At 42.8% G+C, this 17,561-nt stretch overlaps 1 protein-coding gene across 6 annotated transcripts in view; it reads right to left on the bottom strand.

Moving 5' to 3' along the window:
- TET3 (tet methylcytosine dioxygenase 3) overlaps positions 1–17,561 on the bottom strand; it is a 126,322-nt gene that overhangs the window by 52,080 nt on the left and 56,681 nt on the right. For all 6 annotated transcript variants that reach the window (XM_073569049.1, XM_073569050.1, XM_073569051.1 and 3 more), the window contains one exon: positions 14,565–17,019. In XM_073569049.1, the coding sequence (XP_073425150.1) occupies positions 14,565–17,019 (2,455 nt within the window). The remainder of the gene's footprint in view (positions 1–14,564; positions 17,020–17,561) is intronic.

Below are 17,561 nucleotides of genomic sequence, written 5' to 3'. Positions count from 1 at the left end.
GCTTACATGATCTGAGAGTCTGGTTACTTTAGCGATACGGTTTGCTATGATCTTTTACAATATATAAATCAATTGATATTATGGTGGACCTACAAAAGCAAAATAAAAAAGGGTTCAGTAGCGTGCAAAGTGTAGGGCAAGGAGATCTCCTTTGTAGTTTTATTGATATAACTCATTCTGGTTGTGCAAGTTTATATAACATAGTAGGGCGGCCGGGGGGCTTTAAGCCATCCGCAACAGTCTTGTCAGACCATCAGCTCAAGAAACACTCTAGGCAGAAGTTCTACACGGTGTTGTTTCTAGTGCATGGCATTGGGGGCACATGACTTCTCGCTCTGGTGTTTTTGAATGCTTGTGACCGGCACCATCCCCTCAGACCCAGCCCTAGACAGAAGACTGACTGTATCCAATGTTCCTGGAGTGGCTTTTTTTTTTGCATCTTACACTATGGTAAAACTAGACCTCGATCTTGCATATAGTCAACCAGTGTCGTTAATGTGCACTTACACTGTAAAAAGGAAAGAGTGATTCCAGCTTCATCAACTGGAAACGTTTATTCCAGTAAAATGGATTCCATAATCACAGTGGATACAGCAACGCGTTTCAGACCCAAGCCTGCATGCTTTGTCACAGCTGTGTTCTTTGTGAGCTCTGACAAACATAGGCTTGCGTTCAAAACGCCTTGCTGTATCCACTGTGATTATAGAATCCATTTTAATGGAATAAACGTTTGTAATTGATTAAGTTGGAATCCCTCCTTCCTTTTCGCATTTTACTACATGTGGTCCCTCGAGATCCATGCTTCAGGATGCCTGAGCCTACATATGCTCGTTTCCCAATAATCAGCCATTCTGAAGAGACGAATGATCATGCAACAAATGACCAAAATGCGTCGGATAAGACGGTCTTTTGGTTGGTTAACAGGTCATCATTCTTAGGAGCACATCATCCTGACCATTTTTGTGTGATCTGTTAGCACTTCCAGTCAGCTGGAGTAAACCCAGCATTAGTGATGAGGCTGGGATGTGTGGTTCTTGACTGCCGAGGCCTGCGATTGGCTACTGTGGTCACGAAAATTACATCATTTAACAAATAGGAGGACTGATAGAGACAACCCAAGCCGCATCGGATTAGAAAGCCGTGCTATGGCTCTTTTATTAGATTACAATCACGTAAAAAAATTAAAAAAGTAGGTTATTTATGATTTTTGTATAGCACCAACACATGCCTTACCGCTTTACAAACAATGTATTTCCATTGGCGCCTGCTAACTAAATTCTCTATTAGAACATCGTTGGAGGGTGGAAGAAAACCATAGCACCTGGTTCCATGGAAAATATACAAACTCCATGGACGTGGTCTTTGGTTGGATAATGAACCAAGGACCCCAGCGCTAAGACTGTCCATACCTTGTAAAACTTGCCCTCTTTTTTCCCTGACACAAAGAAAGCACTGTAAACCACCATTCAAAAAACACAACTTTATTATAGATTAACCAGTTACAAACAACTCTCCTCTTCTTTTTAAACACCCATCATTGGAGGGGTAAGGTCGCAGCTCTCCATGTTAACCATCGGAAATTGTGGGGATATGTCACCGGACTCCAGGCACATGTTACCCAGTCTTGCTCTTCCGCCATCGCTGCGACTTTCAACCAGCATTTGAACAGATCAACCCAAACTATACCCCAAAATAACAAAACAAAAAAAAGGGAGGGAGGGCCGCTCTCGATCCCGACGGTCAGAGGCAAAGACACCTCAGGCAGCCTACCCCCTGAGAGGGGAGTACGTACCCGGAACAAAAAGGAAACCTATACTGGCCAATGAAAATCCTTCCCATAACGGTAAGGGGAAAGAAAACCCTATTAACCCTTTCTATGCGCCCCCAGAGGAAAAAAAAAAGCTGGCAGAACTATCCTCCCTTAGAACTGCTGGCCAGTCAGGGGCCCCCCGCAGATAAAGCCGGGCTCCCTCAAAGGCAACAATGCCAACTACTGAGCCACTGGGCGAACAGGAAAATTACAAGTCCTGAAAAACCCCCTTTACAGTTGCAGAACTAGGGATAATTTGAATCCCCCAAAACCCATCATCGTATAAGGATTGATATTTTTACCACATATCTGTCTTTGATGACCCTACATAATTAAAGCCTTATGTGCCTCCCTAGGAGTAACGAGTGATTTTCAGTGTATAGGATATTCTTATGCTCCTACTATCGAGGGTTACTGGGAATTGTCAGGGGAAGCAGGATGCTAACTAGTATATGAAAAAGTCACTTTGGCAAAAATTTGTTAGCAAATCTATAAATGGCCATACGCTGTACAAAGGGTCTTGGCCGAGTCTCTCCACAGGCAAACAACCAGTGGCGTACCATTATTAGCCACAGAAAACGCAGCAGCTGTGGGGCCCACGAGTCGTCTGTCAGGATACAGATATAATTCAATGGTGGAACAAGGAGTCGTCGGCTCCCTGTTCCACCATTCAGCCTGCACATCGGAGTAACTACATTGTGCTGGCCGGCTGGAGCCTCCGTTCACATGCGGCATCGAGGAACTGAGGCTAGGCGAGTTTGTTTGTCAGTACTTGTGAGTGTGGGGCTGTGAGGGCCATAATATTGTATGTACGGGGGTCTGTCAGGGCCACGATACTGTGCGAGGGGAATCATACTGTGCATGGCGGACTGTGGTGGCATCAAATTTTTCTAAGGGCCCTAAACTGTGCATGTGGTGGATACTGTGGGGCAAATTGTGGGGTGGAATTTACTGTGGGGATATCATACTGCGTATGGTGGGGGGGGCATTTTAGAGGGGAATCACACTGAATGGGACCATAAAAGGGATAGAGTGGGGAGAACAAATACAGTGTTCCTACTGCAATACATGCCTTCTTCTATGATGCCCAATAGTTTAGATGTACATCCTTTTCCCCACTAATTATATTGATGACTTAATATATACTGACCGGACAAACACTTTACGATTGCATACTCTCTCCAAGCTTCAAAATGGTTACAGAACTTATTTTCCTGTGGACGATCACGCCATGAGTGAGATTTTTTATACGTGCAGACACTATAGTAATACTAAAATGTAACCAAGGGACACGGAGCGCAAGAGATAACGCTCTCCTACCATCCACATCACAGCAGCTAGGAGGCATTTTGTGGTTTCCCTTGACAAGGCTAATAACAGTGATAAATTGTACTGTAGAGCAGAAAGCAGCAATGCAGATAGATTACGCGCTGGCCCCCTCGGCTGCTGCAAGAATGTCTTACATAGAGCAGATGTCGTTACTGCAGCATTCCTGGGAAGAAAACTGGTCACGGACGGTTTTACACTCAGTCACACCCTTCATGCGGACAGACGATTATAGCAACATAGGCTCAAGTTCAAGGTTACAATATATGGGGGGGGAGAATAATCCCCCAAGCCTGGATTGTTTCCTGACCTTTCTTGTATTGCTGTATATGTATTTTTTAATTGACACATCTATAACATTATACATCTAAAAGGCAAATGTCTAACCTTGAAGTTATAAAATATCTGCATATTAATTTATTAATAAACCATTATCTGGAGCTTTAGTTTACTGATGCGAACTCCAGCCTCTACAGCCGCCACTAGGGGGAGCCATCTGCATGCTGTTATACACGTAACCCAATTACAAGACATTTTGCTCTAAGCCGCTACACCCTGGCTACTGGTGGACACCGTCACATAGCTTTAGGGGTGTCAAACTCAAGTACATAGAGTAGCGGGCCAGCCTTGGTATTTATTAGAAAAATTTCTACAACTGAGGAAGTTTTCCCCTGATCAAATATAGCGATGAACCTTTTCATATGGAAAAACTTAAAAGGGTTGTCCCACAAAAGAAAGCATATGCTTACATAGAAATCATGGGGCCCATAGCAGAAGTTCTAATTGGGCCCCACCCCCCAAAAACCCCCCACACATTTTAAATTTAGTGGGGTCACAGAAGAGCATATCTCACAATTTTTCTGCTCATACAAAGTAGCTTTTTTCTATTGAAGCCCCTTGATTGCTCTTTTATTGCCCCCATAAAGTACGATGCCAACAGAAGTGCTCCCCAAACACAGTGTGATACCCCCACAGCGATTTCCTCCACATTACCCTTCATGCACACACAGTATGATAACCCTACAGTAACCCTCCAGCAAAGTATGGTGACCCCAACACAGTAGGATGCCCCAACTGTGATCCCCACACAGTCCTCCATACAGAATAATGGGCCCCACATTACCTTCCATATAGTATAGTGTAAGGGGTCCACACAGTCCTCCATACAGTACAATGGCCCCACACAGTCCTCCATATAGAATAATGGAGCCCACATGGCCCTCCATACAGGTCGGCAGCCTGTGAGGGAGACGGGGTACGAAGGGCATTTGACAAAGGAGAGGGAACAAGAAGCATAGTCTATGACAGAGAGGAAGTAATGGAGACCAGCCTGGGTAGTGGATCTCCTAACCCTTCCAGGGTCGCATTTATTTTTTCTGAACACAGAGCTTTCCCACCTATCGATGTGACCGATCGTTCACAACTACCTCCTGAATTTGTATCCACCCTTTGGCTTCTGTCTCCCTCACCTACATTCATATCGCCAAGATATACTCCCAAGCATAAAAAGGCATAGAAGGGCCACGATTTTGGGATAGATATTGGAAGGGTGATGACAAAATGCTTTAGGGGGACTGCGCTTGACCCTTTCCCTACCAAGGACTTATTACTAAAGGCTCTGCCAGCTTCCTTGGCCATCCTACTATTACATACCTCCCAACTTTTACAGAACACAAAAAGGTACAAATGATGTATCGTGTTGTGACAAATTTTTGGCCACACCCTGAACCAAACCCCATTTACTATTTCTTTCTACCTTGGCAAGAGAAGAGGTTAGAGGGGGCGGTGGCAGTGAGGGACATTCAGCAGACGTCTGAGACTGTAGGTCGTAGACTGTCCGCTGTTTCACTACAAGAGGTCTTGCCTTTTTTTTGCGTCTATAAGGAAGTGTCCAAATGTACCGTGCGGTGTTGGTGCATTTTTTTCTCGCTACGCTTTTATGGGGAAAATTAAAAAAAAACAAAAAACAACCACATGTAAAAAAAAGTTGCATTTTTTTCTGTACTGTAAAAAACATGAAAACACTGCTTCAAATCTGCACCAAAAACGCATCAAATAAAAGGGAAAAAAAAAACATTAAAAATATCAGAGAAGATGATTGTTGTGACGTGTGGTGCAGACACCTACTGAAGTGAAGACTGCAGGAGACACATTGGAGACATCTGATTCACACACGGGTGAAAATATCATTGACGCAAACAGTGCAGCCGCACAGGAGACCAAGAGGTATGTGGGACCATTTCACCTCTAAAGCAGGTGGATTGTGCATTATGAGGAGTTATTGGATGGTAGAGATCCCATATACTGGTTTTGCACAGACAGATCACATCTGTGTGCTCCAGGGGATTCACATCAACAGGCAATTCTGCCTCCATGTCTTCTTGGCATTATTATTTGCCCCTTTTGGAGGTCATTTTTTGCACTTTATTTGCAACAAGCATATGATGCAACCATGACAAAAACTTTTTTTGTATTTTTCTAGTGCTATTAGAGCTGCAGTACAAGGACCCAGATAGCTGTGCTGAATTATATAAAGACCCCAATACACATTACATCGAGGTCTTCCAAACTCGCTGATACGGGTGGGCTTGACCAATAGTCTCCCCCGAAAAATGTTATTGAGGGAGATGAGGTTTCAGCTTGTCCGATTTCAAATTGCCAACCCATTTGTTTCACAGCATAATAAGCAGTCAGCTGAGAAGTTTTACAGCGACTCTCAGAGAACACAACAGCCCAGCGCTCCTGTGTATGGATGAGCCGAGAGAGATAGACCAAGGTCCAGATGACTGGTCAAACCATCGTTCAGCCAACAGACTCCTATTGTGTACGAAGCCCCTTAAAGAACTGCTACCAAAAAACGTGTTATTACCTAAACCACTGTACATTTAAGTGTAGAGAAAGTGCAGTCATATACTCCTCAATCTCAGTCTTCCCTGGTTTCCAGCGCCACTTCCGTCCTCTTCTGAGTCATGCGACTTTTATTCTGACTTTCCAGATCACATCGAGGTCTATGTGAGAGATGGAAGTCGCTTCTAGAGCTCGGCCACAAGACCGATTATAACGGACGAGTGCTATCTGAGGTTTTCATGGATAGTGCTTCTATCAATGATATCCTATGGGGCTACGCACATGTCAATTTTTTTCTTCGGACTAAGCGATCTGTGGAAAAAATTTAGGGTCAGATCAATTTTCACAGACTGACAGAATGGAGAGGTTGGAGAAAAATGCATTTCCCTCTCAACCTTTGAGAACTAACGCCACTGATCAGAATAAATCGCTATGCTCGAATAAAGAGAAAATAATGCAAGTCTATGGAGCCTCGATCGGACACTCCATAGATTTACGTTGTAAAAGTAACTTCCGGCTCACACATAAACCCCATTGTGATCGTCGAGTAGGAATAGTCGTGTGACTCACGAGGGCGAGAGCGGTGCTGGAAACTTGGGACTGGAGAGAATATCACTACATTACATAGAAAAATATTTAGAATTGAGAGTCCTCAGAGGTTGATACCTTTTAATGGCTAACTGAAAAGATGGTAACACAATGCAAGCTTTCGAGACTACTCAGGTCTCTTCATCGGGCTAGACTAATACAAAGTCTGAAGAATCACATATTTATGCACAAAACAGCACAGAAATAACGCAATAGATAAGACAAGTGACAGGAACATTACATTACATTTACATGGGATTAAAGCGAACCTGTCAGCAGTTTTGGCCAATATAAGCCACCACCAGTGCCTTTCAGGGCTTATCTACAGCATTCTGTAATGCTGTAGATAAGCCCCCCGATCTGACCTGCAAGAGAAGAAAGATTACTTATTTTATACTCACTGGGGGGCGGTCCGGTCACCGATGGGTGTCGCAGGTCCGGGGACTCCCATCTTCTTGCGATGCCACCCTCCTGCTTGCTTCAAGGCAGAGCAAAGTACTGTAGTGTGCAGGAGTTGGGAAAGTTCAGAGAGGCCCAGCGCCTGTACATTGCAGGAATTTGCTCTGCCCTTAACAGGGCAAACAAGTACACCTGCGCTGGAGCGCGATGCCGGGGAGCCATGAAGCAAGCAGGAGGGTGGCATCACAATGAGATTGGAGGCATCGGACCTTCGACACCCATCGGGGACCGGACCGCCCCCGGTTGATTATAATAAAAGTTATTTTTCTTATCTTGCAGGTCGGATCAGGGGCAGATATACAGCACTATAGAATGCTGTAGATAAGCCCTGAAAGGTGGTGGCCGCATCTTATATCGGTGAAACCTGGTGACAGGTTCCCTTTAAGCCGCTAAAATGTTTCATGCTACTGCTTCTTTCAGGATAAAGTATGTCATCATCACATTGTAACCTGTAGCCAATTCATCAGGTTTCACAAGTGGGTAAATGGTTTCAAAGTAATACTATACAAATCACAATAGAATTGATATAAAATAAGGGGGGGAAACTGTGCGTCATCCACCATCCACTTTTTTACCTAAATCAAGGCTAGAACTAGGTGTCTATGGTAGGCTTAATTGGGTTGCCCAATACTTTGAAAAAGGTTTAAGTCTTCATAAAAGATGTGAAAGTAATTGTTTACATGACGGCGATGCCTTCTGCTTGGCAACGTGCAGATATATAATGACATTAGTGACATTACACGAGGGCGATTTTCTTCTGTTCACTCGTGTACTATAGATAGCGGCATCTAGTCATATGACGCACCATCACACGTTTTAGTTTAGTTGTAGGAGAACGTCTACTTTCAGCAGATTTTCCAGATGACTGAACATAGAAGAACACTTCAGATAATGTTATTCAAAGTGCGGAAACGTACGCTGTGCAAATGGCATAACGTCACAACATGTTCGTGGGGCGGACATAGGTGTATAATAAATGTTCTGCTGCTTATACATTTACTAGTTACTATTATAGCAGCTGTGAGAATGATATGTGGTGACCACTGAACTAACCTGACCTCTCCATTTACTACTACAGTGTTAGACAGGATTGTGAGATTTAGTGCTGGCACATACACGGCTCCTCCTGAAACCACTGAACCTTGGCTTGCTCACCACCCCATAGTGTATTGGTGACTTCACCCCAGTTTAGTCCTGCTGACAATCCCTTATCAGCCCTTGACTGATAGCTTGGCCCTTGTCTGGTAATAAAACTAAGCTCCTCCAGGAGGAACAACTTCCTTATTGCTTATTATTGGTATCCTGACATTGGGCTACTATACAGGCGCCACACATCAGTCTCTTCCGGTTTTGTGTTCCTGCATTTGGATAAGAAAAGTAACAATACCTTTGTTTTGCATCCGTGCACCACCAACAGTCCCGAAAGCCTGTTATCGGGAACCTGAACGTCGATTCATGCTGCCCCAACCACAAGCAGAATGAAATCAGAGCTTGGCAGCATGATAGAAGCTTGGTATATTATTCACAGGAGCGCCACAACTTTATCTTTACAGAATTCACTGTCCCTATTGGGGCTCACAATCTAAATTATATGTCTAAATCAGTAGGTCTTTGGAGTGTGGGAGAAAACCGGAAAACCCGGGAGGAAACCCACACAAACAAAAGGAGAACATACAAATTCCTTGCAGATGTTGTCCTTCATGGGATTTAAACCCAGGACCCCAGCGCTGCAAAGCGACAGAGCTAGTCAAATTACAAATCCAAGAAAAAGTGAGTGAGTTGCATGGTCCTAACCCTAATGATAGACCCCATGGTTGAAAGAAAACACAGTATTCACTATATACATAAAAAAAAAAAAAAAAGGCATTGCAATACGCGGAATCTAAACAATGTAAAGAATGTTTCATCTGCGTTCGGGAAAAATGGTCAGAAAAGAAAAAGAAATGAAATGGGTTTCAGTAACCTGACTGATACTGACGATTAGAAGTGACAGAACACGGTTAATCTTGAAAATACTAAAATAAGTAGGGAAAATATCCTGAGTATTACAGAGGACTTGTGGTGTGGAGTCGCCGCCCGACCGTTGGTTGACAAATACATGTGGTAAAGAGGCGGCGGACGTTACTAAGCAACCGGGAACGCCAGTACTGATATGTAAGAGGAGCTAGCGGACAATTTTAACCCTTGGATGATTTCCTGGCTACGGTTATACACAGGGAAACTACAAATTGTTTATCTTGAGATTCAAGAATTTGGTGTTAAACCCTTAGTTTAAGATATATGCTTTATAAACATTATTCTAAATTAAATTTTCGCTCTGCCAGTCTATTCACTTGAAAGATTGTCCTGCTATAAAAAATAAATAGGAGCCAAAAAGCATTAAAAAAAAAAAGGAAGTAGTGATTCCTAACCGATTCACCACCACTCCAGTTCTGATGCTTCCCAGATTCCTGCTGGTCTCTGGACCCTCTCGACACACAAGGCACAAAGGGCTATTCCCAGTGCAGAGAAAGGGACGTTATAGGGAATTGATAAGTATCAACTTTTATGTTCTGACCCTTGGAGAAAAAAAAAAAAAAAAAGCAGTTAAGTTACAGACCCCCCCAGCTGTAGACTTTCGCTCTCCTACACTTAGGACTGTGACATTCCAGAATATCCATGCATATAATGTGGGACTGTTTCATATAGTGTAGAAAATCTGGGTGGGGATTTCCTCTGTTTCAAGACATTATAAATAGAGAGATAACATCAGCAGCTACCGAATCCCACGAGTTCCTTAAATAGCGCAGGAGAATGGTCTGTGTACAGTACATGTTCTTTGTCTATGGATTCTGGAGCAAGGTTTCCCATTTGGTAGAGGTGCCCATTGTATTCCCATTGGGATATTCTTACTTTGAATGCCAGGAATTCTGATAAGTAAATGACTGGGGTTTATCAAATTTCAGCCCAAGTTCACAAATTATATCCACCGATGTTCAAGACAATCCACTTTCAAAATAGAAAGCAGCCTAGTATCTTGAACCTTTGAGATGAGTCATTGTCACCAGGGAAGCAATGGACACACACATGCTATAAATAAAAGGCCAACCATGTAATACATGAATGGGTTGGGCCCCTAACAGCAGCACTACATTCTGTTTGATATTTGAGGGGAGGCCAACTTCTATGAGATCCAAATGTCCCAATAGGGAAAATAGAATGGGGTCGGAGTAGCGAGACATCCTCTATGGCTATTGATACAATGGCCATCTGAGGATCAAAGATCGGCGTACATGTAAGCTGGCTGTTTAATAGCCTCTTTGGACAGGCCAACCACACTTCCATGCGCACAGAACCAGCTTCAATACGATCACCCTTTGCACATAGAGTATCATCGTTCTCGGCAGCTCATGTCCCGTTTACACGGGATGATGTGCTGACGAAAATGATGATCTTATAAGTGTAAGAATTATTTCATCCTACAAACAAGTGGTTTGTGTTTGTTCTTGAGGAGATTAGTGGCGTGTTTAGACAGGTGGATCATTGGGAAACAAGCGTTCTTATAAACTCGTCCTCCCACTTTTCGGCCAGTGTAAATGACACCCCAAGTCTAGAACTACACAAGACATTGCCTGGAAGCCACAGAATACGCAATCTGTCATCACGATCCAGATTATAAAGTAAAAAGTGATGCAGGTGACGACCTAGTGATGTATAATAAATTGCTGTAACATTGAGATGTCAGAGAAACGCAGTGAACACTTTCAAAGATAACCACCCAAAATTGCATTTAAAAAAGGTCTTCTACCGCACAACTGAGGTCCTTCTCCAGTTCTAAAGGCCCACCAAAAGATCGTGTTTCCGGAATTTCCTTACTATCACACAGGTGACAACTCCATCACCTGTGCAATAGTAAGGAAATCCTGAAAACATGATCTGTCAATGTGTCAGGGCTGGAGAGGAGGAACATTGTTCTAGAACAGTGGTCTTCTCAAATTAAATGGCCAGTAGGCAGTGCTTAGGACTGAAAAGTGGTCACAGGAAATCTGGTCTAGTAATAGGAAAAAGGAAAGGTTTTTGTGGGAGATTTCACAAAAGTTAAAGCTGTAGGTGACTAAAAATGATGAGTATTCCTACTTTCTTTTGCAGCGCTCATCTCCTACAGGAACAAAGGATCCTGAATATCCAAATCAAACAATGATCCTTCCCCCACATCTGTCATTGTGGGACTGCCCCAGAGGTAGACCATCTGTCTGTCTAAGCTCAGTGAAATAGGCTGGTCAAACCACTGTGTTCTAATGTATATGGCCACCTTAAAGGGAACCTGTCATGCTACATGCTGCCCAAACATAGGCAGCATCACTCAAAGCCTGCTACAGGATTATTAGAGAAATAAAATTTGGCACTCAACTCATGAAAATCCATTGCATAAAGCTTTTAATGCAGTCCAAAATTAAATGTTTCGGCCATCAATGGACCTTCATCAGTATACAGACTGCTTGGGTATCAGTGCCTGTTATAGGTACGTAGTGGGTAGTAGGCACATGTCAGATTCAGGATTGGCACATGGAGATATTTCCAGCTTGGAATAGAGGAGAAGGCGGATGACAATTAGATTGGAGGCTCTGTGCAGAAAGAAAATGGTGTCATTCCATAAAAATCGGTATGTGCCAGGCAATGATAATTGATCGTTGTATGTTACTTCAGCAGCGAGTAAGGGGCTTATAGGATTCGGTGGTGGGTAGTGGCCGCGTGCCTGTCTCCAACACGCAAGCAGACAATCTAATTGTCTTTGGACAATCCACCTTCTCCTCTATTTCAAGCTGGTAATATCTCCATGTGCCGATCCTTAATCTGACAAGTGCCTATCCTTGGCCTACACACTATGTATCTATAACAGGCACAGATACCGAAGCAGTCAAAATTGGAGCAGTCGGTATACTGATGAAGGTCCATTGATGACCGAAATGTTTTTCGACTGCATTAAAAGCTTTTTGCAACGGATTTTCATGAGTTGAGTGCCAAATTGTATTTCTCTAATATATTATATTGCTTTGGGAACCTATTTGAGTACCAACACAGCTGTGCCAGGATATATCTTCTATTTGCTACAGGATTATGGTAAATTAGATTTTTCTACGAAATGTTCTGCTGTTCCAGATAGAAGATCCAGCTGGGAACCATAGCTAGGGAAGAAATAAGTTCAGCATCGGCCCCGGACAGTGATTGACCATTCTCTCCCCATTTACACATGAGGGAGAGATCTGTCAATCACCTGGGGCTGGGCACGACAGGGGCAGAGATTGACCACTCTGTACTGCGGCTAAGGTACCCAATGGATCTTTAAAAATCTACTTGTTCGCAATCATACAGACAGGCCGATTCCTGCTGCCAGTAGTTTGGACAGCATACATTAGATGACAAGTTTGCTTTAAGGTTTGTGCTGCTTTTTAACTTTTTTAGCAATTTTTACTAAATTACAGCTAAAGTCTACTGCAGCGCATGCAACACTAAGCATTACTGTGGATGACAGACAGCTCCATAGTTAAAATTGGAAAGCTGACTATAAAAGTCTCCATTTATTAACACCATAAGTGAGGTCATACACCTTAAAAATCCCATCTACATTATACTGAGGTTAAGGAGATTGTCCAAGAAGGAACATCAGATAGGTGGGGGTCCGACAACTAGAACGTCCTCCGATCAGCTCTGTGGCTTCTAGATGTAAACACTTTGGATGGGGAAGCATAGAGCAGCATTATTCAATGTGTAGCGGTAGCTGCTGGATACTACACAACAGCTCCTATTCTTTTGATAGGAGCCGCTCCTCAGTGCCCAGCAGCAGCCGCTACACAATGAATGTAGCTATGTCTAAAGTGTTTACATCGGGCAGTTAGGGAATAAAAGAACAGCTGATCTATCAGGGTCCTGTGTGACAGACCATCATAATCTGATATTTAGGCGTTATCCGATGGATCGGTCATCAACGTGTTATGCCCAGACAAGCCCTTTAGAAGAAATAGCCAGTTTGGTCCATAATGAAGGATCATTCGTTGGACTGATTAAATATTCATTGTTCATTTTAACAAATAAGTGTTCACAGTCCTTCAAAGCCAGTCAGGTGTGTTGATTTTTTTCCCAATTAACAGGACAGGTGGAATGTGTATGTACAATTTAGGCAATCAAGAATTGATTGTCCCCTGAACAGAACTAGTATTGGGGGAAAAAGGATGCAATTTTACTCATGTCACCATCTCCCACCAACCCAAATATTGGCCGGTTGGTCTCTAATCTCATTGGGCATCTGTGGGAATAAAATAATGCTATTGCTCACGTCATCTGAAGTGTATATGGGGCCATTGTGCAAAGAGTGATCACTTATTGCTCAATTTTTATCAAATGTCTATGGCCAACTTTAAACGCCCACTATTCCCAACCTCCATAATACACATGAACACTTGGCTCACAATTTTGGACACTCTATACACATAAGAAGTTCGTCCATACCCATAATGGCAGCTCATCAAAAAAAAAAACATTGGAAGGATTCCACCTCCCTTTTTCGTTTTTCCCTCCCCTTCTCCCCTTCATCTTTTATTCTGGTTCTTGCTTTGCTATATTGGGAAAAGTGCATTACAAGAGCAAGTTATCACTCCCATGAGATAGAAGTCTTTCAACTTTCACTTTCTCTATATATGATTGGAAGTTAACAGCCGTGATGTTATCATTCATTTAAGTTCGGAAGTGAAACATTGCACCATTGCCATGATTGGCAGTATCTTCTTTGTTATTTCAGTTAATGTGAAAAATCTTCAATAAAAAGTTACATAAAAAAACAAAACAAAAAATACAAGAAGATGCTCCAGAGAGACTTTCAGACAGAAACGCACCACAACAACAAGGTGATGCAATTGCTGGTAAATTTTGCAGCGATGCACATGGTGCTGTTGCCTAAGTCATCAATATCAAGAGGTCTAAAGGTACTGTCACACTTAGCTATGTACCAGCGATCCCGACCAGTGATATGACGCGGTCAGGATAGCTGGTACATCGCTAAGTGGTCGCTAGTGAGCTGCCACACAGGCAGATCTCACCAGCGACATCACTGGGGACGGGGGTCGCTACTTACCTGTCACACCAGGCGATCCTGCGTCCTCCCGCCCGGCTCCACAGGAAGCGGACGACGAGAAACAGTCCAGGACGCTCTCGCGCGATCAGCGATTACCAGCAGGGGAGCCGGTCGTAGGCAAGTATCACACACAGCGATATCGCTAGCAATATCGCTATAACGTCACAAGTTATAGCGATATCGCTTAGCGTGACAGTACCTTAAGATAATCACACAAATGATTTACTTTTCAACATCTGCAGTTTACATAAATTCCATACTACAAGTAATGCCCATTTATGCTAATCCCCACTTTTCAAAGGTCTTGTTTTTGTGCAATTTGTGGATATTGTGGAACAATAACAAAGCATTGATTTTGATGAGAATTCATTATCATGCACAGTGAATAACTTTTAACTTTGCATATCAAGAAACTTTTGTACTTACCCACACAGTTGCATGTTGGGAATTCAGATTGAGCCCTTTTAGCTGGAGTGTCCAATAAACTCTTGGTTGGTGAAGTTAAGTAGTTTAATGGAGATTCCAAAAACCCACCGAGAGACGGATTAAAAGACAAGTCACTTTTTGTAGGCGTTCCATCATGTTGTTGATTTTCCTCTGAGTAGAAGCATGTGGTAGATACCACTGTGAGAGCACCAGAAGACTCAATCTTGAGCTGTTTTTGAGATTTGGAGGAGAATACTCCTTCAAAATTCTGAGATATTTCCTGCCCTAAGGGCATGGTAGAATTTGGACCTGTCAGGGATTGGGGAGGGTAGGAGAGTTTTGCCTGTGACTCTAAAAAGTTTGCTGGTTTTGCAGGATTTGCACCATTTTGAGAAGACACCTCGGTACCCGGGAGTGGGAAGTCATCACCAAACTCTGCTTCAAACTGTCTAATCAGATCTTCAAATTTATCATCAATTAGATTCTGAACAGAAGCTTGACACATATTGGCCTGTTGAGAGTCACTTTGTCCAGAGCTAGAGCTGGTGTCGTCAACAGAAGAAGTGGTATTCATATTTTTTGGACCAAAACTATTTTGAGGAATACCAAGTGGTAAGCCATTGCCCTGCCCATCATTAGATTGATTTACAGGGCACGTTTCCTGAGTGTTTAATGTAAATCTGTTGTCAAGAGTAACCTGTAAGCCAGGCTTTGATATAAGCACCATTGACTTGTCATTGTGAAGAGATCGGTCAACTTTTTCATTTTGTTGGCTCTCTTGCAAAAGTTGGTGAAATTCCTCTATTTTAATTTGGCTGAGTGGTAAGAAGAGAGCTTGGCCCTCTTTTTGTCTGGGCTTTTTAATCTGTATTTGTTTACGAGGGGCTTTTATTTTTGGCTCAGCTTGTTTTTGTGATGGCGACTGCCCTCGTTTTTTCCTTTCCTTTGCTGGCTTCTCTGTGGTCTTTGGGACCTTTTTTGCGTTTGGCACCCACCAGTTTTTTTGTTCATGTGAACCTTCCTGTGCAGGGTGCGAGTCTATGAAGAGGTTGCGCTTATGGTGAAGATGTTGCTGTAATGCAGCCTGTGCGCTTCTGTGGAAATCTGAATCTTGCAATGGCTGAAATGGCTGCTGATCTGGTGACATTTTGTAAGGATTAGATGCTGGGCTTTCTTTCTTAACAGAGCTTTGTTTTGACTTTTTTACTTTGGGGGTTATGGATTCAGGTCCCTTAAAAATAGGCTTAATATAATCATCTGCATTCCCGAGCAACTGCTTCAACCCACTCATGGGATCTGAAGGGGTTTTCCGTTGCTCTGGACCTTGAACCCATTGCTGCATAAATTCTGATTTGTTTGGAGTGGATGCCTCGTTTTGCAGCATAGGAGTGCCATGAGACAGTTTTTCTGGAATGTATTGTCCTTCTTGATAGTTAGGCGTTTTATTTTGATCCCAAGTAATTTGTCTGGTGGGTTGAGATATAGGAAGTGCATTATTACCAGTGTACATTTGGGATTGCGGATTCTGGAAAAAATCATTGCAGGACATGGGTAATAACTGCCCCTGGTCACCCTTTGCAGATGGATAATGTGATAGGCGTTCATGGGAAGGTAAAGGGGTCTGCGAAGGGGCATTACGGCAATCTTTGTCTGTTTGTGGAAGTGCAGAAGATAATTGTGTAAGCGCTTCAATGGCAATTGCAGTTTGCAAACTTATATTTTTCTCTTTTGCGATGCTCCATGCATTCTGAGAAAAGGGAAGGGACCCAGAAGGGCATTTCGTAATTTTATTTTCTAATGAAAGCACCCGTTCTTTAGAATAGTTATTTTCTACCAACTCTCTGCTGACCTGACCCATAGGGTTGTGAGAGCCATCCTGATGGTTGTTAACAGCAGACTTAATTTTGTTCTCAAGCCATTCCAAGTAATCAGGACATTCAGGGCCATCACAGTTACAGTTAGGGGGTTTCATGCCATGTTTTGCAAGTTCTAGAGCGGTTTTTAGGGTATTTATATCTTCTGGACAAGGTGGAGGTTTATTTTGTGGAAGGGTGGCGCTTTCTCTATTCATCTCATAATTGAACTTTTCATACAGCTGCCTTGAAACCATAGATGGAGTCCCTGATGCTGGTAACCCATAGGACATTGCCTCGGCTACAGCAGAGAATGCTACTAGGTTTTTGGCATCTTCTAAATTGGAATTGTTAGCAGCAGAGTGATTACGGATGTGAGCATTTTCCCAATTAATCTTTTCACCAGGATCTTGTGGAGTAGGAGCATTGCCTAACCATGAGTTTGCTTCCATTAATAACCGGTTGCCCAAATTTTCACATCCCTTATTCAGTAGCACTTGGTCACATGTCTGTGTCACCCTTCCTTCTTCAACAGGATTGATTGGCCCTGTTTCCATTTGGTCTGTTTTGGGTCCATCAACCAAAGTACTTTCTGAACAGTTCTAAAGAAAGACAAAAAGTTGAAAAAATAAAAATTAATTTACATAATATCATCAAGGCAACTTTATAGCCTAAGATGTATTTAAACTTATAATAATATGCTTTATATTCAGACTTCTAAACCAAATTTCATATGTCTATGTGCTAATGGAATGCTACACAAGTTTCCTTAATAGCTGAGAGGCTCATATGTTACAGTTGGGTGACGCAAATATTCAGTTTGGTTATTAGTCACAAGACTGAAGTTGCTCAGTCATAGATTTCATGATCTTAACAGGAAAATGTGATTGCAAAAAAAAAAAAAAAACAAAAACACATTTCACTTATTCAGTTTGTTGCCCTCCCACTACTGCTACCATTCATTCAGTTCTTGTATTCCCACAGTCAAAGTCAAACCCCTACGCACAGACACAAAATCTACACGCATTACCGATAGGTTGCTGAGCAGAATCTGCATTTGTCAAGAACCGCTCCGGGTGCAACAACGAATATTCACGATAGAGCCGTCTGCCCGGGATTACTAATTGGGGCGAGTCTCTCACCT

The sequence above is a fragment of the Dendrobates tinctorius genome, unplaced genomic scaffold, assembly GCF_039654945.1.
Source record: "Dendrobates tinctorius isolate UK_male_01 unplaced genomic scaffold, ASM3965494v1 ptg000022l, whole genome shotgun sequence".
Classification (NCBI taxonomy): Eukaryota; Metazoa; Chordata; class Amphibia; order Anura; family Dendrobatidae; genus Dendrobates; species Dendrobates tinctorius.
This window is presented reverse-complemented; position numbering and strand designations above follow the sequence as displayed.